Here is a 26,730-nt window from a genome sequence, read left to right on the forward strand (position 1 = left end):
ATCTGAATAAAAAAAAACTGCTGGAGGAACTCAGTGGATCTGACAGCAGCTGTAGAAGTAAAGAAGTCAACATTATGGGCCAAGACCCTGTGTAAGATCCTTCCTTAAATCTGAATAATTTGAAACATTAATTTTGTTTCTTCCTCCATGGAAGCTGACTACCTGTCGAGTGCTTCCAGCAGTTTTTAGATCTTCAACTTTAGCTGTATTTTGTTTCTGCTGTATTCTTTACACTTTACATCAGTACATCACTACTAGTTCTATCTCCAGGGATTTCAAGATTCAAACATCAGAGTAGAATTAAAATACAAAGCTGAGTTGCAAACCTGTAAATTGACTGACACTAAATATCCTCAAATAATTTTTAACATTAATGGTTTGAAATTCTGCTTCTCACCTTCATTATTATATCATCTGCTTTCCCATGAGCCACAGCATCAGGTTTGATGATTGCAACCGTGAATGCCTTATTGACAGTAACTGTATCAAATGAACACAGAGTTTGTGATACACATGAGGAATTCACTTTTATTGAATAGTTTAGTGAAAAGATTTAGGAACACAGGTAAAGCAGTCAAACTATTGAGCTGGCCAGGATTTAAAGCACTTGGGAATATATTTCAGTATGTATCTTACTGCTGCCCCCTAAAGGTTGATGTACCAACTACACTGTGGAAACATGTTTACAGCTTTGCTGGTTTTCTCCTCTTTACTCCCTTGTTGTTTATAACAGTCAGCCTGACTCGTGTGGCGCCAATCAGAATTAACACTCACAACATCCTGGTTCAAGTTCTGAAGACCTGAGGCTGAAACTTTAATCTGACACTGAAGAAGTACTGCACACATTTTTGTGACAGGACCTTAAGCCAGGATCTCATCTACCCTTTCAAATGGTTATAAGCATTCCCATAGCACTATTTCAGAAAGAATTTCTAGTGTCCTGGTCAGTACATCACTTAATCAACAACACCAACAGCAACTTATCTGGTCATTGCCTTACTCCTAATTATGGACACTTGCTGTGCATTGTATTTTCTACATCATGAGAGTATCTGTTTAAGATGCACTTGACTAGCTGAAAAGGGTTTTTAGATATCGTCAGGACATAAATGATGAAACTTAAAGCCAAGTCCTTCTTTCATTTGAAAGTGACTAACCTTTAAGATTATACAGGTCACCAGAGCCAATCTGACACTTCATCCTGACAGCGTTTCCAAGCTGGTGTAAAAATATTGAGCTATTACCATCTATTACCAAGTTTATACATGGGAATGTTCCCATCAGTGATTACATAAAAGGAAACTGATAGGGTCATTACATCAAATGGGAAAAAAACTACAAAAAGTAGTGGATACAGCCCAGTAGTGGATACAGGTTAAGCCCTCCCCACCACTGTGGACTTTTACAAAGACAGCTGTCACAATAAATCAGCATCTATCATCAAGGACTCCCGCCATCTAGGCTATGCTCTTCTCTCACTACTGTCATCAGAAAGGAGTTACAGGAGCCTGAAGTTCCATGACACAAGGTTCAGGAAGTTACTACTCCTCAAGCATCAGGCTCTTGAACCAGAGGGGATAACTTTACTCACCCCAGCACCAAATCTGATTCTACAACCTACGGACTCTCTTCTAAAGACTCTGCAACTCGTATTCTCAATACCTGTTGCTTACTTATTACATTTTTTCTTTTCATTTTGTATTTGCGCAGTTTGTTGTCTTTTGCACATTAGTTGCTTTTCCCTGTCATGTGCATTTTTTCATTGATTCTATTGTGTTTCTTTCTACTTACTGTGAATGCCTGTAAGAAAATAAATCACAGGGTTGTATATGTTGACATATATTTACTTTAATAATGCATTTACATTGTATGTTGAACATTCAACCTTTCTCTAGTTCTGCAGTATTACCTATACATTGCCTTAACTAAGATCAGGTGATACTGTACACATCAATAATTGAATATGTAACTTCCTGATCTGCGTGTGACAGGACTGCACCATCAAGCGAACTTACTTCCAGAGACATTAACAGTTCTTTCCTAGTTGGTCTCGCTAATATTGTTACTAGGTATAAATGTCCAGAAATATAACTAAGTCACTGTGGTGTTACGTTGCTCCAGAAAGGAGCCTATAGTAGAAATACAAGACGACAGGAAAAATCCATGAGTAACTGCTTTTTGGCTGACAGTGGTTGGGAACATCTGCAACATGAAGATTTCTTCCCATATGATGTTTTCAAGGACCTCCACTTTCCCTCGTCATTCTAAGTAACTGAGCTGATGCTCCCTCCTCCACTCTATCAAAGGGAAGCAGTGGGTCACCTTGATGGCATCCTTTTGACATTCATTGCTCCAATGGTCCAAGTGGCCTAATTATGCTCCTATATCTTATGGTCTTACCGAGTTCTTTCTCTTCATCAACTGGCAGCACTGTCACTTCCTCGTCATCTTCTTTTACTAAACCTCCATCTTTGATCTAAATCCAAAAGCAAACCATGGCTTTGATTGGTTGCCTTGTTGAGACACTTGAACAATTTTTATGACAGGATTAGACAAAGAAGATATTTCACTGAGGTGCATAGACTTATGAATAAAGATAAATTGAATCCCAAGTATCTACATTCCGTAACAAAGAGTTTTTTCTTAACCAGAGAACATGTATCAGTAATAGATGGCTCGGCAATAACTGCAGACGAATGATTCAAATGTTCGGATTCAGATTCTGATGGAGATGCAGACTAACTTATCATATGTACGTTGAAACATACAGTGAAACGTGTTGTTTGTTTTCTTAAGACTCCATGTGCTTCTCCCTAAATAATACAATTCTAATAAAATTTATCATTCAAGGATTTAAGGGTGTTGATAGATCAGTTTGAAAAAAACTTGCAAGGACTAGATACCCATATAAAAATGAGAGGTGATTAAAAATAAAACGTTCCATTTCTCAGAGTCACAGAAAAGAACGGCACAGAAACAGGCCCCTCAGGCCCACCTAGTCTGTGCCAAACCATTTAAACTGCCTATTCCCATCAACTTCCACGGAATCATAGACCTCCATATCCTAACCATCCATGTACCTATCCAAACTTCTCTTAAACATTAAAATCGAGCTTGCATGCACCACTTGCACTGGCAGCTCATTCCACACTCTCACACCCCTCTGAATGAAGAGGATTTCCCTCATGTTCCCCTTAAACTTTTCACCTTTCACCCTTAACTCATGACCTCTAGTTGTAGTCCCACCCAACCTCAGTGGAAACAGCCTGCTTGCATTTATCCCATCTATACCTCACATAATTTTGTATACCTCTATCAAATCTCCCCTCAATCTTCTATGTTCCAAGGAACAAGTTCAAATCCTGCCCAATCTTTCCTTACAGCGCATTCAAATTTGCCTCAAGGCAGCAAGTATCTCGTCCTCTGTATTCTATATAGGGTCCATGAAGTTCATGCTGCTTTGCCTCTGTTATATGGATTCTGTGTCCATCTCCTGAGTAAATACAGATGCAAAAAATTCATTTAATAGCTCCCCCATCTCTTTTTGCTCCATCCATGGATTACCATTCTCATCTTCTAGAGAACCAATTTTGGCCATTGCAATCCTTTCTCTTAACATATCCTAACAGGAGTAAGGGGAGGCCGTGGCTGACAAGGGAAGTAATGGACAGTATAAAAATAAAAGAGAAGAAGTACAACATAGCAAAGACGAGTGGGCAGCTGGAGGATTGGGAAACTTTTGAAGAGCAACAGAATGTAACTAAAAAGGCAATACGCGGAGAAAAAATGAGGTACCAAGGTAAACTAGCCAAGAATATAAAGGAGGATAGTAAAGGCTTCTTTGGGTATTTGAAAAGGAAAAAAATAGTTAAGACCAAAATTGGGCCCTTGAAGACAGAAGCGGGTGAATTTATTATGGGGAACAAGGAAATGGCAGACGAGTTGAACAGGTACTTTGGATCTGTCTTCACTAGGGAAGACACAAACAATCTCCGAGATATAATCAACATACATCAAAGTTGCTGGTGAACGCAGCAGGCCAAGCAGCATCTATAGGAAGAGGCGCAGTCGACGTTTCAGGCCGAGACCCTTCGTCAGGACTAACTGAAGGAAGAGTGAGTAAGGGATCCCTTACTCACTCTTCCTTCAGTTAGTCCTGACGAAGGGTCTCGGCCTGAAACGTCGACTGCGCCTCTTCCTCTAGATGCTGCTTGGCCTGCTGCGTTCACCAGCAACTTTGATGTATGTTGCTTGAATTTCCAGCATCTGCAGAATTCCTGTTGTTTCCGAGATATAATAGTGGCCAAAGGACCTAAAGTAATGGATAAACTGAAGGAAATTTATATTACGCAGGAAATGGTGTTGGATAGACTGTTGGGTCTGAAGGCTGATAAGTCCCCGGGACCTGATGGTCTGCATCCCAGGGTACTTAAGGAGGTGGCTTTAGAAATCGTGGACGCATTGGTAATCATTTTCCAATGTTCTATAGATTCTGGATCAGTTTCTGTGGATTGGAGGGTGGCTAATGTTGTCCCTCTCTTCAAGAAGGGAGGAAGAGAGAAAACAGCGAATTATAGACTGGTTAGCCTGACGTCGGTGATGGGAAAGATGCTGGAGTCAATTATAAAAGATGAAATTACGACTCATCTGGATGGCAGTAACAGGATCGGTCTGAGTCAGCATGGACTTACGAAGGGGAAATCATGCTTGACTAATCTTCTGGAATTTTTTGAGGATTTAACTATGAAAATGGACAAGGGCGAGCCAGTGGATCTAGTGTACCTGGACTTTCAGAAAGCCTTTGATAAAGTCCAACATAGGAGATTAGTGGGCAAAATTATGGCACATGGGATTGGGGGCAGAGTACTGACATGGATTGAAAATTGGCTGGCTGACAGAAAACAAAGAGTAGTGATTAATGGGTCCCTTTTGGAATGGCAGGCGGTGACCAATGGGGTACCACAGGGTTCAGTGCTGGGACCACAGCTGTTTACACTATACATTAATGATTTAGACGAGGGAATTAAAAGTAACATTAGCAAATTTGCCGATGACAGAAAGCTGGGTGGCAGTGTGAAATGTGAGGAGGATGTTATGAGAATGCAGGGTGACTTCGACAGGCTGGGTGAGTGGGCAGATGCAGTTTAATGTGGATAAATGTGAGGTTATCCACTTTCGTGGTAAGAACAGGAAGGCAGATTATTATCTAAATGGGGTCAAGTTAGGAAAAGGGGAAGTACAACAAGATCTAGGTGTTCTTGTACATCAGTCACTGAAAGCAAGCTTGCAAGTACAGCAGGCAGTGAAGAAAGCTAATGGCATGCTGCCCTTCATAACAAGAGGAATTGAGTATAAGAGCAAAGAGGTCATTCTGCAGCTGTACAGGGCCCTGGTGAGACCACACTTGGAGTACTGTGTGCAGTTTTGGTCTCCAACTTTGAGGAAGGACATTCCTGCTATTGAGGGAGTGCAGCATAGGTTCGCAAGGTTAATTCCCGGGATGGTGGGACTGTCATATGTCGAAAGATTGGAGCGACAGGGCTTGTATACTCTGGAATTTAGAAGGCTGAGAGGGGATCTTATTGAAACATATAAGATTATTAAGGGATTGGACACGCTGGAGGCAAGAAGTATGTTCCCGCTGATGGGTGAGTCCAGAACCAGAGGCCACAGTTTAAGAATAAGGGGTAGGCCATTTAGAATGGAGTTGAGGAAAAACTTTTTCACCCAGAGAGTGGTGGACATATGGAATGCTCTGCCCCAGAAGGCCGTGGAGGCCGTCTCTGGATGCTTTCAAGAAAGAGATGGATAGAGCTCTTAAAGATAGCAGAATCAACGGTTATGGTGATAAGGCAGGAACTGAATACTGATTGTGGATGATCAGCCATGATCACAGTGAATGGCGGTGCTGGCTCGAAGGGCTGAATGGCCTACTCCTGCACCTATTGTTTATTGTCTATATATCTGAGTGCCCCTTAGGATTCTCTTTCACTTTGTCTAAGGCAACTTCATGCCTTCTTTTAGCCCTCCAGATTTCTTTCTTGTGTACTTTTACATTTCTTATCCTCCATAAGCACTACATTTGTTCCTACCTGCCTATACCTACTATGCACCTCCTTTCTTTTTCTTAACCAGGGCCACAATATCTCTTGTAAACCAAGGTTCTTGAAACCTGTTATCTTTACCTGTTATTCTGACAGGTACATACAAGCTTTGTATTCTCAAAATTTCACTTTCTAAGGCTTCCCACTTATGAAGTACACCTTTGTCGGAAAACAGCCTGTCCCAATCCACATTTGCCAGGTCCTTTCTGATACCATCAAAATTGGCCTTTCTCCAATCTAGAGTTGCAACTCGCCAACCTGACCTATCTTTTGTCATAGTTACTTTGAAACTAAAGGCATTATGATCACTAGATACAAAGTAATCCCCTACACAGTATCCATTAATCTGCTCTGCCTCATTCCCGAATAGCAGATCAAGTACCTTCCACTATCTCATTGGGACTTCTATGTATCTCGTTGGGACCTCTATGTACTGATTAAGGAAAACTCCTGAGCACATTTGACAAACTCTATCTCATCTAGTCCTTTTATAGTTTGGAAATGCCAGTCAATATGTGGAAAGTTAAAATCACCTACTATAACAACCTTATGTTTCTGGCAAGTCTGTGATCTCTCCACAAATTTGTTCCTCTAAATCCCGTGGACTGTTGAGTGGTTTATAATAATAGCCTCATCAACATGGCCATACCATTCTTATTTCTTAGTTTCACCCCGAAAGTCCCACTTGACAAGTTATCCTGCCTGTCCTGATTGAGCACTGACTAGTAATGCTACCCTTCCTCCTTTAATCCTTCCTGCTCTGTCACATGTAAAACAATGGAACCCCGGAATATTGAGCTGCCAGTCCTCCTCCTCCTGCAACCAAGTCGCTCTAATAGAAACAATATCATAATTCCACATGCCCTGAGCTCATCTGCCTTTCCTATGATGCTCTTGCATTGAAATATATGCAGCACAGAACAATACCCTCACCATGCTCAAACTTTTGATTCCTGACTTTGTCTGAGGTCTTAGCAACATCCGTCTCCACTAGCTGTTTTGGCCCTCTGGTTCCTACTCCCCTGCAACTGTAGTTTAAATACCTCATGCAGCACGAGGAAACCTTCCCGCTATGATATTAGTCTACTTCCAGTTCAGGGGCAAACCAACCCACCTTCTCTGGAAGAGAGCACAATGATCCAAAAATGTGACAACTCCCTCCTACACCAATTCCTTAGCCACATGTTAAACGGTATACTATTTCTATTTCTGGCCTTACTAGCATATGGCACGGGTAGCAATCCTGAGATCACCGCCCTGGAGGTCCTGTCCTTTAACTTTGCATCTCACTCCATGAATTCACTTTGCAGAACATCACCACGCTTCCCACCCATGTCATTGGTACATACATGGACCAGGACCTCTTGGCTGTTCACCCTCCCGCTTAAGACATTTGAGATGTCCTGGACCCTGGCAGCAGGGAGGCAACATAGGCATCCAGGAATCTCAATCTCATCCACAGAACCTCCTTTCTGTTCCCCTAGCTAACGAATCCCCTATCACCACAGCTCGCCTCTTCTCCCCCCTTTCCTTCTGAGTCACAGAGCCAGACCCAATGTTAGAGACCTAACCACCATGACCTTCCTCTGCTACGTGATTTCCCCCAACAGTATCCAAAGTGGTCTACCTATTTTTGAGGAAGATGGCCACAGGGATACTCTGCAAGGGCTGTTTAACCCCTTTCCCCTTCCTGACTGTCACGCAGTTTCCTGTGTCCTGCACCTTAGGTGTAACTACCTACCTACATGTCCTAACTATCACTCTCTCAGCCTCCCAAATGATCCAGAGTTTATTGAATTGCAGCTCCAACTCCTTAACATGGAGAGTTAGAAGCTGCAAATGGATGCACTTTTCTCGCAGGTGTAGTCGTCAGGGATACTGGAGGTCTCCCTGCCTTCCCACATCCTGCAAGAAAGGCATTCCATTATCCTATCTGGCACCTCTACTGTACTAACTGACTGAATATAAAGGAAAAACAATTAAAGACATTAGTTCGGAATCAGTACTTTTTTTTTGTCATTACTGTTCTCACCACTTTCCGGTCAGCTCCCTCTTCAAGCACCTTCTTTTCTGCAACTAAATGTTCGCGAATGGTTTTCTGGAGCAATGGTGCATTTGCCCCCCTCACAACTGCAACCAGCTGACCTCCCTGAAACACAGAAAGTGCAAGAGTGGCAAGTTTAAAATGTAAGGGTAAGCTTCACAACAAGCTCACCTTCCATGTGAGCTCAGTGTCTCAACAGTTAACGGCCAGTTGACATTCCTAGCAGATATGTCAGTAGCCAAATGGAAAAATCTGGCAGTTGCTCTACAGTGTAGGTGAAGGTAACACAGCCAAGACAGCATTTTCTGACTTATATATTCCACTGGAGCCTCCTCTTACCCTAGCTCTTCTATTTCAGTGAGTAAAACCCTTCATTTGAACCTTGCACAGGAAAATGTTCATGCCTTTCCAATAGATTTCATGACATTTATTTGGTATTATAATAATATTGTTTTTAAGTGTATTTAAATACATGTAGCCCCCCTGGCCAACCTTAGAGTCACTCGGCTCGCTGTCATCTAGGGAAACAGCCCTCAATCCTGGCAAACTGGGTAATTGGTTTGTGTGGATGCTGTGTGATGTACCCCACCCTGCCCAAATAACAGACAATACACCAGATATGATTAAATGATTTACAGTTTATAGATATTACTGGAACTATATAATTAATAAAGAATAAAATATAAAAGGTGCCACACTTATCAAAGTTCAATTTCTTCGTGCACAAACAGTTGGAGCTCAGGACCCTTCTTCACCCTGCGACCCCTTGGACCACCTCGACTGACCGCCTGGGACCAACAACAGTGGTTGACCAGACGCTCCACACGAGTCCGTCTCCAGCTCCCCTCCTCGCCGAATGCCCCGCTCGGGGTCCAATCCCATTAGCAGACTTACAGCACCTGGTCCATTCTCTGTCTCTCTCTCTCTCCAGCCTTCTCCCTCAAAATCCCGCGCATACAAATCTTCCAGATACACCAAAGTCATAACAATTATCCCAATTGGTTCGTAGCATCCTCTTATCACCCCCTAACCCACAACAAGCTGCTAATGCAAAACTTTCTCAGTGTTTAATATAACAAAGAAGCATTCCCAAATATAACATAACAAATAAGCCATTTTAGTAACATAAAAGACGAAACCCCCTTACATACATATACAAGCACTTGACTTTACCAAGTGCTGGTAAATAGGATTAGTCTACTTGGGTTGGCATGGACAGGGTGGAACAAAGGATCTGCTTTCACACTGTATGACTTTTTTTTAAAAAGGCATTATGAAGTAAATGATTAATCATAGTGCTAACCATTTCTCCACTCTGTTTCCAGATCCCTTATTTACCTAGCAACTGGTGGTCATCACCGTTTGTTCCAGATATGACCTCTGGAGCCAGGGAGGATAAACTTCCTTCTTCTTACTCCTTGTCTTCCTTTGACACGGAGACCAAAATGAACCAATCGTCATTATAATCCAGTGCCTTATTTGGTTTCCTCTCATGGCATTAACCCCAAAAAGAAATTCCCGCCCACTAAGTAACAGTGTTCCCCTTCTAAAATAACCCAGCTGGGCCTGAGTAAGTAATTAGCAATGCAAGCCAGGAATCGATGGTTCGTAGTTCTGCAAAAATGCTGATGGAGTCTCAGAAGCATTTCTCAATGTTGAGTTCAGGTGCAGATCACCTTTAATGTAATTAAGTGAGCAAAAGAGACAAATGGCCTGTTTATTGGTATTTACCATGAAAGAGGTCATGGAAGTCAGGGAATTCACAGAAGAGAAAAGTAATCCCCTAAAATGATCAATGTTATAAAAGAAGAGCTGCTGGTAGTCATGAGATGGGTAAATCCCCGGGGTCTGATCCAGTGTATCATTGCAGATTGTGGGAAGGAAGGGAAGAAATTCCTGGGGATCTGCAAGGCAATTTTGTATCTTCCTTAGGAATGGCTGAGGTACTGATACCTGGAGGGCGGTTGCTGTTGTGCAAGCACTAGCCAATGAACTACAGGCTGCCGAGCCTAACATTATCTATGGGTAAGTTACTAGAAGGGATTCCAAGAGAACAGGATCTACCACAATTGTAAAGACAAATACTGAGAAGAAATAGTCAACATGACGACTCATGTGTGGGCAATTATGTCTCACCAACTTAGTTGATATTTTGAAGAGGACAGAGAGGACATTGTCTACATGGACATTAGCAAGGCTTTTGACAAGGTCTGGCATGGTAGGCTGATTCAGAAGGAGAGATCATGTGGGATCCAGTGTGAGCAAGCAAATTGGATTTTAAAAAATGGTGGAAGGAGTCAGGGGGTGATAGTGGAGAGCTGATATTCAGATTAGAGGCCATTACCTGTGGTGTTCTGCAGGGACTGGTGCTGGGTCCACTAATGTGTACCATCTACATTAACGATTTGGGTAAGAATGTAGGTGGCATGATTAGTAAGTTTGCAGTTTGGTGACAAGTGGATGACAAATAAGGTCATCTAACATTATAAAAGGATCTAGCTCAACTGGGAAAGGGGGCCAAGGATTGTCAGATGGAATTTAAGTCAGACAAGTATGAAGTGATGCATTTTCAAAGTTCAAAAGTTCAAAGTAATTTTACTATGAAAGTACATATATGCCACCATATAGAATCCTGAGATTCATTTTCTTGTGGGCATTCACAGTAAATACAGTTGGACAAGCAACCAGTGTGCAAAAGACAACAGACTGTGCAAATACAAAAATAAAATAATAATAGTAATATTATTTTCTCAACTGGTGTCATCCCAAAAGCACTACACAATAGCATTAAGTAATTAGGGCTACACACCAATATCTATGTAGATCTTCAGAAAGCCACAATACTAAACATCACTAGAACAGGCCAAAACTACGCAAACTTCTGATAAATTAGAGGAGCTGCTGTGCTTTCTTTGCCATGTTCCTTATGTGCTGGACCCAGTACAGATCCACTGAAATGAAAATACTGAGGAATTTAAAGTTGCTGAACCTCTCCACTTCTGATCCCCCCAATGAGGACTGGCTCAAGGACATCTGGTTTCCCCCTCCTGTCATCAATAATCAGCTCCTTGGTCTTGCTGACATTGAGTGAGAGGTTGTTGTTGTGGCACCACTCAGGCAGATTTTCAATCTCCCTTCAATATGGTGATTTGTCACACCCTTTCATTGGGGAAGTTAAACTACGTCAGGAATAACAGAATCATGGGGTGTGTTGTAAACCAGAGACACTTAAGGATACAAGTGCATAGCTGACACAGGTAGACAAGTAGAGAATATAAGAACATAAGAAATAGAAGTGGGATTTGGTAATTAGCCATTCATTGTCACGGCTATTCTGGCTATGGACTCAGTTCCACCTGCCTGCCTTTAACCCTAACTCTTACTCCCCCTAGTATTCAAAAAACTGATTGTGTCTTAAACACATTTGGTGATGTAGCCTCCACTGCTTCCCTGGTGGAGAATTCCACAGATTCACTACTCTCTGGGAAACGCAGTTCCTCCTCATCTCCATCCTAAATCTATTCCCTCGAATCTTGAGGCTATGTCCCCTAGTTCTAGTCTCAATTACCATTGGAAACAAGTTTCCTGCTTCTATTTTACCTATCTCTTTCATAATTTTGTATGTTTATATAAGATTCTCTCTCATTCTTCTGAGTTCGAGTGACTATAGTCTCAGACAACTTAATCTTTTCTCATAGCCCATCCCCCTTATAGCCCAGCCCCCTCATCTCCAGAATCAACCTGGTGAACATCTTCTGCACCATTTCCAAAACAAGTATCTCTTTTCTTTAATAAGGAGCCAGAACTGCACACAGCACTCAGGTGCAGCCTTGCCATTTCCCTGTACAGTTCTAGCATATGGCATGTTTGTTTTCATTGGATGGGACATTGAGTACAGGAGTTGGGAGATCATGTTACAGCTGTACAAGGTATTAGGGAGACCATTCCTGGAATATTAACTGCAGTACTGGTGACCATTTCATACAAAGGCTGTGATTCAGCTAGAGGGAATGCAGAAAATATTCACTAGGACATTGCTAGGACTGGAAGGCTTGAGACAGAATATGCTGGAATAGATTTCCCTGGAGCAAAAGAAGTTGAGAGGTGACGTTAAGGAGAATTATAAAATTATGAGGAGTTAAAATAGATTAACAGATAAAATAGATTGTCAATGTATTCCCCCCCACAGTAAGGAAGCCTTTAACTAGAAGGCTTGATCGGGGCATGACTGCTCAAGCACGTGGACATCAGCCAGTGAGGACAGCGAGAAGAGTTCAAAAGGAGATGGTTACTTCTTCAGCGGTTTGATCAGGGCACAACTACGCAAGCGCGTGGACGTCAGCCACTGAGAACAGCGAGAAGAGTTTAAAAGATGCCAGCTTTATAGAGCAGGCATCAGAAGAGCGGGCGACGGAGTAGAGGGAAACAGAGTAGGAAGGCTTTGGCTCAATGGGGCTTCGGCGATAATGAGTCAAGGCGAGGTAGGTTATCTGTGGAGAATACAGACAGGAAGAGTGTGTATGAGGCCAGTGTTCTGTGCTTAGTGTCAGATGTGGGAAGTCCTGGAGTCTCCCAGCCTCCCGGACAGTCACATGTGCACCAGTTGCGTCAAGCTGCAGCTCCTTAGGGACCACGTTAGGGAACTGGAGATGCAGCTCGATGACCTTCATCTGGTCAGGGAGAGTGAGGAGGTGATAGAGGGGAGTTATAGGCAGGTAGTCACACCAGGGCCTTGGAATAAGTGGGTAACAGTCATGAGAGGAAAAGGCAGGAGTCAGACACTGGAGAGCACCCCTGTGGCTGTACCCCTTGACAATAACTACTCCTGTTTGAGTACTGTTGGGGGGGGGGAAACGGCCTTCCTGAGGGAAGCAACAGTCTCTGGCACAGCGTCTGGCCCTGTGACTCAGAAGGGTAGGGAAAGGAAGAGGATGGCAGCAGTGATAGGGGACTCTATAGTTAGGGGGTCAGACAGGCGATTCTGTGGACGTAGGGAAAAAGCACGGATGGCAGTTTGCCTCCCACGTGTCAGGGTCCAGGATGTTTCTGATCACGTCCATGATATCCTGAAGTGGGAAGGAGAACAGCCAGAGATCGTGGGACATATTGGTACCAACGACATAGGCAGGAGAAGGGAGGAGGTCCTGAAAGCAGACTACAGGGAGTTAGGAAGGAAGTTGAGAAGCAGGACTACAAAGGTAGTAATCTTGGGATTACTGCCTGTGCCACGCGACAGTGAGTATAGGAATAGAGTGAGGTGGAGGATAAATGCGTGGCTGAGGGATTGGAGCAGGGGGCAGGGATTCAGATTTCTGGATCATTGGGACCTCTTTTCGGGAAGGAGTGATTTGTACAAAAAGGACGAGTTGCACTTGAATCCCAGGGGGACCAATATCCTGGCAGGCAGGTTTGTTAAGGCTATTGGGGAGAGTTTAAACTAGGATTGCTGGGGGGTGGGAACCAAACTGAAGAGATGGAGGAAGAGGCAGTTGGCTCACAAACAGAGAAAGCTTGGAGACAGTGCGAAAGGGAGAATAGGCAGGTGATAGAGAAGGGACATGGTTTGAGATGTGTCTATTTTAATGCAAGGAGTATTTTGAACAAAGCGGATGAGCTTTGAGTGTGGATCAGTACTAGGAACTATGATGTCATGGCCATTACAGAGACTTGGATGCTTCAGGGGCAAGAATGGTTACTTTGAGTGCCAGGCTTTAAATGTTTCAGAAAGAACAGGGAGGGAGTCAAAGGAGGTGGGGGCGTGACACTGTTGATCCGAGATAGTGTCACGGCTGCAGAAAAGGAGGAAGACATGGAGGGATTGTCTATGGAGTCTCTGTGGGTGGAAATTAGGAAAAGGAAGGGGTCAATTACTCTACTGGCTTTTTTTTATACACCACCCAATAGTAACAGGGACATCGAGGAGCAGATAGGGAGACAGATTCTGGAAAGATGTAATATTAACAGGGTTGTCGTGGCGGGAGATTTTAATTTCCCAAATATCGATTGATATCTCCCTAGAGTGAGGGGTTAGATGGGGTGGAGTTTGTTAGGTGTGTTCAAGAAGGTTTCTTGACACAATATGTAGATACGCCTACAAGAGGAGAGGCTGTACTTGATCTGGTTTTGGGAAATGAACCTGGTCAGGCGTCAAATCTCTTAGTGGGAGAGCATTTTGGAGATAGTGATGACAATTCTATCTCCTTTACCATAGCATTGGAAAGGGATAGGAACAGACAAGTTAGGAAAGCGTTTAAATGGAGTAAGGGGAAATATGAGGCAATCAGGCAGGAACTTAGAAGCAAAAATTGGGAACAGACGTTCTCAGGGAAATGTACGGAAGAAATGTGGCAAACCTTCAGGGGGTATTTGCGTGGAGTGCTGCATAGGTATGTTCCAATGAGACAGGGAAAAGATGGTAGGGTACAGGAACCATGGTGTACAAAGACTGTTGTAAATCTAGTCAAGAAGAAAAGAAGAGCTTATGAAAGGATTAAGAAACTAGGTAATGACAGAGATCTAGAAGATTATAAGGCTAGCAGGAAGGAGCTTAAGAAAGAGATTAGGAGAGCCAGAAGGGGCCATGAGAAGACACTGGCGGACAGGATTAAGGAAAACCCCAAGGCATTCTACAAGCACGTGAAGCTCAAGAGGATAAAACATGATAGAATAGGACCAATCAAGTATGACAGTGGAAAATTGTGTATGGAACTGGAGGAGATAACAGAGGCACTTTATGAGTACTTTGCTTCAGTATTCACTACAGAAAAGGATCTTGGCAATTGTAGGGATGACTTACAGCACACTGAAAAGCTTAAGCACGTAGATATTAAGAAAGAGGATGTATTGGAGATTTTGGAAAGCATCAAGTTGGATTAGTCACCGGGACTGGACGAGATGTACCCTACGCTACTGTGGGAGGTGAGGGAGGAGGTTGCTGAACCTCTGGCAATGATCTTTGCATCATCAATGAGGACGGGAGAGGTTCCAGAGGATTGGAGGGTTGCGGATGTTGTTCCATTACTCAAGAAGGGGAGTAGAGATAGTCCAGGAAATTTTAGACCAGCGGTCTTACTTCAGTGGTTGGTAAGTTGATGGAGAAGATCCTGAGAGGCAGGATTTATGAACATTTAGAGAGGCATAATCTGACTTGGAGTAGTCAGCATGGCCTTGTGAAAGACAGATCATGCCTTACGTGCCTGAATAAATTTTTTGAGGATGTGAATAAACACATTGATGAAGGTAGAGGAGTTGATGTAATGTTATGGATTTCAGCAAGGCATTTAACAAGGTACCGCATGCAAGGCATATTGAGAAAGTAAGGTGGTATGGGATTCAAGGGGACATTGCTTTGTGGATCCAGAACTGGCTTGCCCACAGAAGGCAAAGAGTGGCTGTAGACAGGTCATATTCTGCATAGGTGACCAGTGGTGTGCCTCAGAGATTTGTTCTGGGCCCCTACTCTTGTGATTTTTATAAATGACATCAATGAAGAAGTGGAGGGATGGGTTAGTAAATCTGCTGATGACACAAAGGTTGGTGGTGTTGTGGATAGTGTGGCAGGCTGTCAGAGGTTACCGCGGGACATTGATAGGATGCAAAACTGTGCTGAGAAGTGGCAGATGGAGTTCAACCCAGAAAAGTGTGAGGTGATTCATTTTAGTAGGTCAAATATGATGACAGAATATAGTATTAATGGTAATCCTCTTGGCAGTGTGGAGGATCAGAATGATCTTGGGATCTGAATCCATAGGACACTCAAAGCTGTTGCGCAGGTTGACTCTGTGGTTAAGAAGGCATATGGTACATTGACCTTCATCAACTGTGGGATTGAGTTTAGGAGCCGAGAGGTAATGTTGCAGCTATATAAGACCCTGGTCAAACCCCACTTGGAGTACCGTGCTCAGTTCTGGTCACCTCACGATAGAAAGGATGTGAAAACCATGGAAAGGGTGCAGAGGAGACTTACAAGGATGTTGCTTGGATTGGGGAGCATTCCTTACGAGAATAGGTTGAGTGAACGCAGCCTTTTATCCTTGGAGCGACAGAGGATGAGAGGGGACCTGATAGAGGTGTACAAGATTGTTCATGTGGATGGTCAGAGGCTTTTTCCCAGGGTTGAAATGGCTAGCAAGAGAGGGCACAGGTTTAAGGTGCTTGGAAGCAGGTACAGAGGAGATGTCAGGGGCACGTTTTTTTTTTAACACAGAGAGTGATGAGTGTGTAGAATGGGCTGCTAGCGATGGTGGTGGAGGCGGATACGATAGGGTCTTTTAAGAGACTCCTGGACAGGTACATGGAGCTCATATAAATAGAGGGCTATGGGTGACCCTAGGTAATTTCAAGGTAAGGACATGTTTGGCACAGCTTTGTGGGCTGAAGGGCCAGTATTGTGCCATAGGTTTTCTATGTTTCTATGGCATAGATTTAAGGTCATAAACATGAGAAATTCTGCAGATGCTGGAAATAGGTTTATGGTGAGAGAAATCAATTTACAGGGATCCTGAGGGGCAGGTTTACCACACAGACTGCTGGTTATATGGAGCAAGCTGCTGAGAAGTGGCAGATGTGGATGCAATTATGATTATAAAACGTTTGGACAGGTTCATGGATAAGAAAGATTTAGATAAGGAGCCAAATGCTGGCAAATGAAACCAGCTCAGGAAGGCTCTTTCATAAGCATGGATGAATTGGGCAGAAGGTCCTGTTCCCATTCTCCATAACTTTATAACTCCTTTTTGATAATATTCCTTCATCCTGCTGCATATTTGATGATCTTTTGGCTCTACTGACTCTGATATTGGCCTCAAGGCACTGAACTCGGAATTAGAGTGGAAATCAAGATCTGAAGTAATGAGCTCTGAAAACCTTCCTTTGACTGCCAATTGGAATATTTATTATTTCACAATGTTATTTCGGACAATTTCCATCCCCCTTCAAAGGTTTTTGTAACCACATAGAAAAGAGGAGGTTAATTTATAAAGGGGAATTTTGTTAAGAGCTGTCCGTAAGAATAAATAATATTTTATTTTTCATAAATATTATTACTGGCCTTCATAATACTGAGTTCATTTTATTAAATGACCAAGGTTTATGCTTTCATGTTCTAAGGTGGAAATGGTTTGCATGGAGTTGGTAAAGGTACACAATTGTTTATGCAACCAAGGCGGATGATGGTGAGCATTTCAGGTATCTCCTGTAGAGGGAGAAAATCTCTCCTAGTCTCACTTACAAGAATCTATCCTTTTAGCTGACATGTAATGTTTACATATGTCTAACTTCACAGATGCAAGGTGGGCAGTGTGAAACTGTCACCTCATTAAAGGAAAAATAATTTTGAGGGACATTTTTGAACCATTTTTGACCAGTCTATCTCAATGGTTCATTCATTGAAAAATCCTGAAGACACATTGGAGAGCTCAACAATAAATTGGGATAAGGCAAACATGAGGAAATCTGCAGATGCTGGAATGCAGATGCCGAAGGGTCTCGGCCCAAAACGTACCTCTTCCTATAGATGCTGCCTGGCCTGCTGCGCTCACCAGCAATTTTTAAATGGGATAAAGGCTATGAATCTAGGAAAATTTGTGAAGAGTTAAATGAAAGGAGGAATGAGGTCAGCAAAATTCATTTGGTGATTCCAAGATATCCTAAGCTGCTCCTTGAAGGTCAAATTGCTCAACACATGGTTAGTGGTCATTTTAACGATTCAATCAAGATCAAAGAAAAGCTGGGCAATGAGTTTCTCAATCTAATTGTTCTTATTCCTCTGTACCATACCATCTGTAAATAGCCACCATGGTCATGAAGGGGAATCACACTGAAACATCGAATATCGAAAGACGTAGATATAGTGGACGTTGAGAAGATATAGGGGAGCCTCGGAACAGAAGGCTCAGCCACAGAATACCAGAATGTCCCTCTAGAACAGCGATAAGGAAGAATTTCTTTAACAAGACAGTGGTGAATCTGTGGAATTCATTGTCATAGATGGCTGTGGAGGCCAAATCATTGGGTACATTTAAAGCGGTGGTTGGCAGGTTCTTGATTAGTAAGGTTCTAATTGGCAGAGCAAACTTGATGGACTAATTCTGCTCCTACAGTTGAAATCAGAAGTTTACATACACCTTAGCCAAATACATTTAAACTCAGTTTTTCACAATTCCTGACATTTAATCCTAGAAAACATTCCCTGTCTTAGGTCAGTTAGGATCACTACTTTATTTTAAGAATATGAAATGTCAGAATAATAGTAGAGAGAATGATTTATTTCAGCTTTTATTTCTTTCATCACTTTCCCAATGGGTCAGAAGTTTACATACACTTTGTTAGTATTTGGTAGCGTTGCCTTTAAATTGTTTAACTTGGGTCAAACGTTTTGGATAGCCTTCCACAAGCTTCTCACAATAAGTTGCTGGAATGCACAGAACTGGTGCAACTGAGTCAGGTTTCTAGGCCTCCTTGCTCGCACACACTTTTTCAGTTCTGTCCACAAATTTTCTATCAGATTGAGGTCAGGGCTTTGTGATGGCCACTCCAATATCTTGACTTTGTTGTCCTTAAGCAATTTTGCCACAACTTTGGAGCTATGCTTGGGGTCATTGTCCATTTGGAAGACTCATTTGTGACTGAGCTTTAACTTCCTGGCTGATGTCTTGAGATGTTGCTTCAATATATCCACATAATTTTCCTTTCTCATGATGCCATCTATTTTGTGAAGTGCACCAGTCCCTCCTGCAGCAAAGCACCCCCACAACATGATGCTGCCACCTCCATGCTTCACGATTGGGATGGTGTTCTTCAGTTTGCAAGCCTCACCGTTTTTCCTCCAAACATAACAGTGGTCATTATGGCCAAACAGTTCAATTTTTGTTTTATCAGACCAGAGGACATTTCTCTAAAAAGTAAGATCTTTGTCCCCATGTGCACTTGCAAGCTATAGTCTGGCTTTTTAAATGGCGGTTTTGCACCGGTAGCTTCTTCCTTGGTGAGCAGCATTTCAGGTCATGTCGATATAGGACTCGTTTTACTGTGGATATAGATATTTGTCTACCTGTTTCCTCCAGCATCTTCACAAGGTCCTTTGCTGTTTTCTGGGATTGATTTGCACTTTTCGCTCCAAGGTACATTCATCTCCAGGAGACAGAATGCGTCTCTTTCCTGAGCGGTGTGACGGCTGTGTGGTCCCATGGTGTTTATACTTGCATACTATTGTTTGTACAGGTGAATGTGGTACCTTCAGGCATTTGGAAATTGCTCCCAAGGACTCCCAAGGATGAGTTGACATCATTTTCTGACGTCAATCCGATAGAAAATTTGTGGGCAGAACTGAAGAAGCATGAGTGATCAAGGAGGCCTACAAACCTGACTCAGTTACACCAGTTCTGTCTGGAGGAATGGAACAAAATTCCAGCAGCTTACTGTGAGAAGCTTGTGGAAGGCTACCCAAAACGTTTGACCTAATTTAAACAATTTAAAGGCAATGCTACCACATACCAACAAAGTATATGTAAACTTCTGACCCATTGGGAAAGTGATGAAAGAAATAAAAGCTGAAATAAATCATTCTCTCTACTATTATTCTGACACTTCACATTCTTAAAATAAAGTAGTGATCCTAACTGACCTAAGACAGGGAATGTTTTCTAGGATTAAATGTCAGGAATTGTGAAAGACTGAGTTTAAATGTATTTGGCTAAGGTGTATGTAAACTTCTGACTTCAACTGTATGTCTTATGGTCTTTATCTGAGCCATTGTGAGTGGAAATTTTCTCTGTGACCTCTTTTTGGAGTTGACAGGAACCTGACAGGAAACTATAAGCAAGTTCTCAGGTCTTAGAGCATATGAGAGTATTAGAGATTGTCTTTACGACAGAGGCACCCTCTCCATCCCTCATTCGCGTCTTTCCACCAGAGCTGTCAACGTGCCTTCTGATAATCATAGACTGCACTCACAATTAAGAGAGGCTCCCTGGGAAAAGTACAAGCAGCAGCCAATATTTCAGTCAGCATTCTGTGGAGTTCAGATGTGGGAAGGGTACTGCAGGGGAAGAAGCATAACACAAACCCAAAAACATGTGACATTTCCACTTGATGAATCTATTTTAAATGATCTCACCCCATAGAAAAGGAAAGTGGGTTCACATTTCCCTCTGTACTCTTGTAGAGAGTCAACATTGTCCACTTCGGCCTGGAAAATAAATGTGTGATAACATCAGTGGGTTAATTGCGTTCTGGGAGAGTTTTATTTCCTAGCATGACTGCTTATTTTATGGAAATGTTACTCATTCCACATGGGAATGGAGTGAATTTGCCTCTGGACAGGTTAACAGTTCCCCTAAATTTTAGCCATTTGTGGGATAGTTGCTCACTGGAAGGCCAGCATTTCTGCCATATCTCCAAAGGCATTTGAGCTGAGTATCTTGGGAGACCATTTCAAAGGACATTTCAAGGCAGCCACATTGTTGTAAGTATAGAGTCACATGTAGGCCAGATCTCTAAAGCAGATGAGTGAAGCAAGTACTGTAGCTTGAACAATGATCAGGTGGTCATCTTTGTAATCCAGATACATTGTGGGTATTAGATTGTGATGCTTAAGCCAGTCTCTGTGTTATGATAGAAGATGAATGGCCTCTGGCACTGCATTCGGTCCAGGCAAAGCTACTTCATCCACCACACCTGTAACACTATTTTTTTCTCAAACAATGTTTCCATCTAAGACTCATTCAAGGAGATTTGGAATTGAGTTTTTTTTTGATGAATTTCAAATGAAACCAATTTAGCAGTGATACTGCCTTTCTGAAATTCCATACAAAAAAAATTAAGGTCTTACCACTGCAAAATGCAAGAGGTCGTCTCCCAACTCATTTTTAATCTTCCGAAATAGGCTAATCACAGCCTTACATGGACCACACCACCCTTGGTACACATCAACCACTGCCAAAGAGAAGAGAACTAGCTGTAAACCAAAACATTCTATCTGAAATGCATGTAAATCTCCTTAAAAATTGATTACACGAAAGCAAGGATGCATATTAACTAAATTTAAGGTATTAATACACGACCTATTTTAATGTATTGTTTCTGGGATGTGGGCATCTCTGTCATGACCAGTATTCATGGTCTGTCCCTAACTGTCCCTGCGAAGAGGGCAGTGAGCTGTCTTGTTGAACCGCTGCACTCCTTCCGTTGAAGTACTCCCACAGTGGGGAGGAAGTTCTAGGATTTCAAACTAGTGATTATGAAGGAATTTTGACATATTTCTAAGTCAGTGGTTACAAAGTGCTAAGTGTATCCAAAGCCTTTATTTTCAAGTTGCTCTCAATGTTATTTGTGAGACTTAGGCAAGACAATGCATATTGTTCACCGCTGGTGATAAATAGCCAACCTTGCAGTGTTGAATGAGGCTCATCTCCAGATTAACAAGCTGAGCAAGACCTCGAACCTCCAATTGCTCTTCTGCAGACATCCCACTCTGCAAAAACTCGTTTCAGGGAGGTAGCACCATCAATTTGCAGGAGACTTCCGGGAGAGGTGGGATGTCTGCAATAGGGTAGCCCCTTAGCAGCCAGCCAGCTAGTTTAAATAACATTAGCTATGCTAATGAATGAACGACACCTGTTAAACTCACCTCAACATGTCTTTTACATTTTAACCCACCATGGGCAATAGAAAAGTCACTGTCACAAACAGCGCAGCGAGCAACAGTGTCATTACTTTTTGACCCCTATTAAGCAGGGGTACACTTTAGGGTAGTCTGGGGTGACGTATGTTTCATATTTTCTTTTTTTGGAACACTCTCCCATGGTGTGCTCTTGCTCTCTCTCTCTCTCGCGCGCATGGTCGCTCTTGCTTTCTCTCTCGCTCTCGCTTGTTTTCTCTCTTGCTCTCTCGCTCGCGCGCTCTTGCTTGCTCTCACTCTCTCTCGTGGTCACTCTCGCGCTTTCTCTTTTGCTTTCTCTCTCGCTCGCTCACTCTCAAAAAAATTGATTTCCGTGATATTGTATATAATTTGCGGGCATCAGGGAGCCACTATTCATATTCGGGAGACTCCCGGAACTTCCGGGAGAGGTAGGATATCTGCTTCTGCTGCTAAAACCCTTGTGAAGGCCTTGCATTTTAAGTCTGCCCTCCTGGCTGCTCTCTGGCCTCTCTCGCCAAACAAATTCATGTTCATTCAAAATTCTGGTATCCACCTTTATTTGAAACTAAGCCCTTTTTGTTCATGGCGCTGCACTGCTCCCCAGTCTGAACGCATTTTCATTCATAGATTATTCTAGTCATTTTCAGAGCCCACTGTGGTCTTGCTTTTCTATATCTCACCTCCAACTCTACAACTGTTTGAGGCACTGATATTACTCAATGGTTCTGCATATCCACCATTCTAAATTCATATTTGAAGACCAATCTATAAATTAACAAAGCCGTAGGCTATGGAATTTGTTCCATAAAGCTCGTTGTTTTCTCTACCTCTCTCTCCTTCATTCTTTTGTTACATGAAACCTACTTCTATTTTTTCACAACACACACAAAATGCTGGAGGAACTCAGCAGGTCAGGCAGCAGCTGTGGCAAAGGATGAATAGTCAGAGTTTTGGGCCGAGACCCTTCATCAGGTCTTGGCCCGAAAAGTCATCTATAAACTCCTCTCCATAGATACTGTCTCACCTGCTGAGTTCCTCCTGCATTTTGTGTACGTTGCTCTGGATTTCCAGCATCTGTAGAATTTCTTGTGTTTCTATTTTTCCACATTTCCTCATTTCCTAATAGTCCCTGCATGATACTTGCTATTAGATCTTCAACAGTTTTAATGGGGTTGATGTGGTGCCTAAAAATACTTACTTAAGGGTAGTTAGCATATGACAAATAAAACCATTGAAAGTGTCATGTCCAGATGTTTAACATCCAAGTGAATGAATCACATGAATGAGCAATTCATGGGTGTGCTTCAACAACATATCTTTTAATTCAGCAGCTAAACCACTGAGGGTGATTATAGGCTACAGTGGTCTTAGCATGACTAGCTCATGATGTAAGCAATAATTCCCAAGAATCATCTCTGTGGTAGTTGAACATTCACTTCAGTTTTTCAGTCATCTCTTGCTTGAGCACGCAAACTAGGTAACTTTGATTAAAATATATAAAATGAGAAAGGAATTTAAGGCTTACTTCTTCTACTGATTATGCAGAATTATTTCAACCGTCAGCTCAACCTGATCCACTTGCTTCCCAGAGGAAGATGAGGATTATTCAAGGCTGTTTATGTTTTTCATGGTTTTCTATCCTGTATTTATAATCACTGTGAATATTCTTAGCCAAACCTCCAACCAGAGAAGTTACAACAGATAGCTAATTGAATCTGAGATACTGGTCAACATTGAATTGTTATTTTACATGCAGATTAACTTAGGTAAAATACATTCCGACAATGTTGCTGTACTTACTGAAAGTGTACTGTTGACTTCCAGCAATTACTGATGTTTAACTAAACTTTAAGTGCGGATGTTACATTAACTTAAGACATGGGGCCTCCATTAAAATAACTTTCAAGGGGATATTTGTACTCACAAAGCTTAGTATCAAAACAGTACCAGTTGGAAAATACAGGGTGGAATTTCCTGAAAGAGGAGCTAACTATAAATAAACACAAAATCATTTTCATATGTATTCATAGTTTGGCAATAACAAATTACTGTTAAATTCCAGCCAATTTTATTATCAAATATGAAAACACAGAACTATCAGCAACGTTTTAATTTCACTCCTTATGGTACTGTCAGTATGAAACTTGAAGTATTATGCAAGCTACTGCCCTTACACATCTGGGAGTTACTTTAAAAATCTGTAAGTTTTTTCATTTGCACTGAAACCATAAGAAAACACATTCAAAGAAATGCAAATGCAAATATTTTGTAGGTCTGAATGCAGATGAATTATTTTTTAAAGAAGTTCATTTAAGAGGAGAAAAAGTAGGTTTAGCTGTAAACTCATTCTGAGCGTGTGCAAACTGAGAGCAAAACTCTTCAGTCTGAGGACAGAACTATCATTATGAGCTGAAATGTATTCAGATGCATAGATCTACAGACAGCAGAATCTAAGAAAGAAACAATTTAATTTTGTTCTTAGTACATTTTCCTTAGCTTGATTGAATTTCACTCTAGGTTTCTGATTTACACTGTCCTTATCCATATCGCTGGCTCAAAGTACATAGGAATTCCATGCTTTTCGTCAGCGCTTCATAGTAAAGGACAGTCTAACTTCCTTATCCTGCCTTGGCTAAAGCTCTGTAATTTCTTGAATATAGCAAGGCGTCCCTGTTTGCGGTCCTCTTATCCATGAGCAATTCAATGCACAAAACTGGTTGCTAAGAGGGTCCACACATACAGTGTTCTCTGGTTGTAACTGCCACAAGAACGTGGTTGAGCCAGGTCCTCGGGTCAAAAGTGTCAGGCAGCCTGAATGTTCATAAATGCCCGTAACGGACCATGAAGGAAATTTCGAATATTCTGTATTCAAGCAGGAGTTCTATCCTCCTGAGAGTTTTACGGGAAATTCCAACATTTCTCTGGAGTATCCAGGCTGGTATTTTCTTTGGTTATACTGGACCCAGCCCGTCTCTTGCATTTCCCCTTTACAGGATGCTTATGGCCTCACTGACTGTTGCCATGCAGCTCCCAGCATCAGGTCAGAACAGGCACTGAGGTCATTCTGCATAGGGGAGTGGGCCACATGTTACAAAACCTAAGGGCCCACCATCAACACTGTCTTCAGTCTCCTCGCCAACTTCAGACCTTTCGACATTAACACCATTGCCCCAGGTTCAGCTTGGGCTGAATTAGGCTATTTGCATCTGCAGCAGCTGGATCAACCCTGCACTAGGTGTCTGATCCACACCTTCATAATTCCATTCAACCCTATTTCACTCTCATTAGCACAACCTCTCCACATCCTGTCTGTAGTGCACTCCTCCTCACTCCAGGATTATGTTTTTCAAAGCTTTTCCTCCTCGCATGATGCCAATGGCCTCATGTAACTTTTGTGGCCGTTTGTTCTCTTTTAAAATTTTCTGTGCGCTATAACTCTTACCAAACTTCTCCCAGCCTTGGTGATGCATTTTCTTTTAATTCTGTGCCATTCAATGACTCCACAAACGTTAATTTTTCAGCTGTAACTTTAAGTCTTTCACTGGTGGCATTGCTTCTTTTCTCCAGGAGCTGCTGCTGCCCCACATACCCTCTATCACAACACGAATTTTCAGTTTCTCTGATTTTGTAAGTAATAGTCATTCAATTCAATCTTAATGTTAGTTATGTAAATTCATTCATTTTTATTGAGTGTTAATCTGTTTAATTGAAATACCTTGATTAACAATGGACCCAAGATTTCATATAAATGTAGTAGTGTGTTCACAGTTAATTTTGCAGAGTGTGATTTTGTTCCATTGTTATCCTTACTCTTAAATACCACTCCTATTTTGATGCCAGATTGACTGAATTTCACTTTAAGAAATTTCTTACCAGTCAGCCCAGTTACAGCCAGCATTTCATCCCATTGCTCCTGGCTCGAGACAGTAATCTGCACAGGAAACAGTAGAGTAAATGTTGGGTGCAGTTGTGAGGAACTAAACAGATCCAAAGTAAAGGGACATTTGCTGATAACAGTGACTTAGCTGGGCATCTTCAGAACTGACTGCAAGCTGTTCAAACCCCATTCAACATGCAGAGTGTGCTACAGCTAACAGGGAGGCCTTTTGTTCAGTACTTTGGTGCTGAGATTCTCATTCAATGGATGCCTCAACGTTAACACCACTTGCACCAATTCACTCAGATGCTATTGATGTGGACATGACTGGCCACCCTGGATTAGGGATCTTGAGGCAGGAGGCAAAGTTATGACTATCAGTAAAGTACCTGGGTCCACAGAGATTCTGAATCCTACCTAGATCTCTTTGACAAATAACGTATTTGAAGACTGAGGCTTTTCAATGCTGTGTCTCAAGATATGCGTACTGGCAAGGAAAGACCTTTCACTGCACTCTTGTGTCTTAACCCTCTCTCTTCAGAGCTCAAGATCACATTAGCCCCTAACTTCCTTGCCAAGTGGTGACAGCAGATTCCTACAATGCCTACTAACTTGCTGCTCATCACAACATCAAGGGAGTCACCCAGGCACGTTATTCAGAGAGAAACAGCGATAGTAATGATTCTACCTCACAACTCTGATCTGCGTTCAGTCCTAATCTCTGGTGCAATGTGTGTGGATTTTACATGTTCTCTCTGACCACATGTGTTCTTTGGGGTATTCTACTACCTTCCCAAGTATGGGGTTAATTGCCCAACCGTAATGGCACTTGGTAGATTTGAAGGTGGCAGTTGATGGGGATATGGAGAGTTTTTTAAAAAATGTGTCAGGGTCTGATAGGTTCCCATGCAGTATCTTTTTGAGATGGTTTCAGCTATCTTGATAAACAGCTGGCTCTTCAGGCATTGGGTTTTGCCAGAACTGCTGAGAATATGCAACACTGTTCATTGTATTTTACAATGAATGTGAAGTGGCTTCTTTTCTTTTGAAGGAGCCCACATGGCCT

At 42.2% G+C, this 26,730-nt stretch overlaps 1 protein-coding gene across 2 annotated transcripts in view; it reads right to left on the bottom strand.

The window, feature by feature from the left end:
• Positions 1 to 26,730, bottom strand: part of LOC134347658 (thioredoxin domain-containing protein 6-like) — a 79,092-nt gene that overhangs the window by 33,510 nt on the left and 18,852 nt on the right. Inside the window, exons 3-8 of one of the 2 annotated variants that reach the window (XM_063050026.1) lie at positions 25,661 to 25,718; positions 20,978 to 21,081; positions 20,264 to 20,335; positions 8,137 to 8,253; positions 2,401 to 2,476; positions 398 to 480 (exon numbers count right to left, since the gene is read on the bottom strand). In XM_063050026.1, the coding sequence (XP_062906096.1) occupies positions 398 to 480; positions 2,401 to 2,476; positions 8,137 to 8,253; positions 20,264 to 20,335; positions 20,978 to 21,081; positions 25,661 to 25,718 (510 nt within the window). The remainder of the gene's footprint in view (positions 1 to 397; positions 481 to 2,400; positions 2,477 to 8,136; positions 8,254 to 20,263; positions 20,336 to 20,977; positions 21,082 to 25,660; positions 25,719 to 26,730) is intronic. The other variant, XM_063050027.1, reaches the window with a different exon arrangement.

This window comes from Mobula hypostoma, chromosome 6 (assembly GCF_963921235.1).
Source record: "Mobula hypostoma chromosome 6, sMobHyp1.1, whole genome shotgun sequence".
Classification (NCBI taxonomy): Eukaryota; Metazoa; Chordata; class Chondrichthyes; order Myliobatiformes; family Myliobatidae; genus Mobula; species Mobula hypostoma.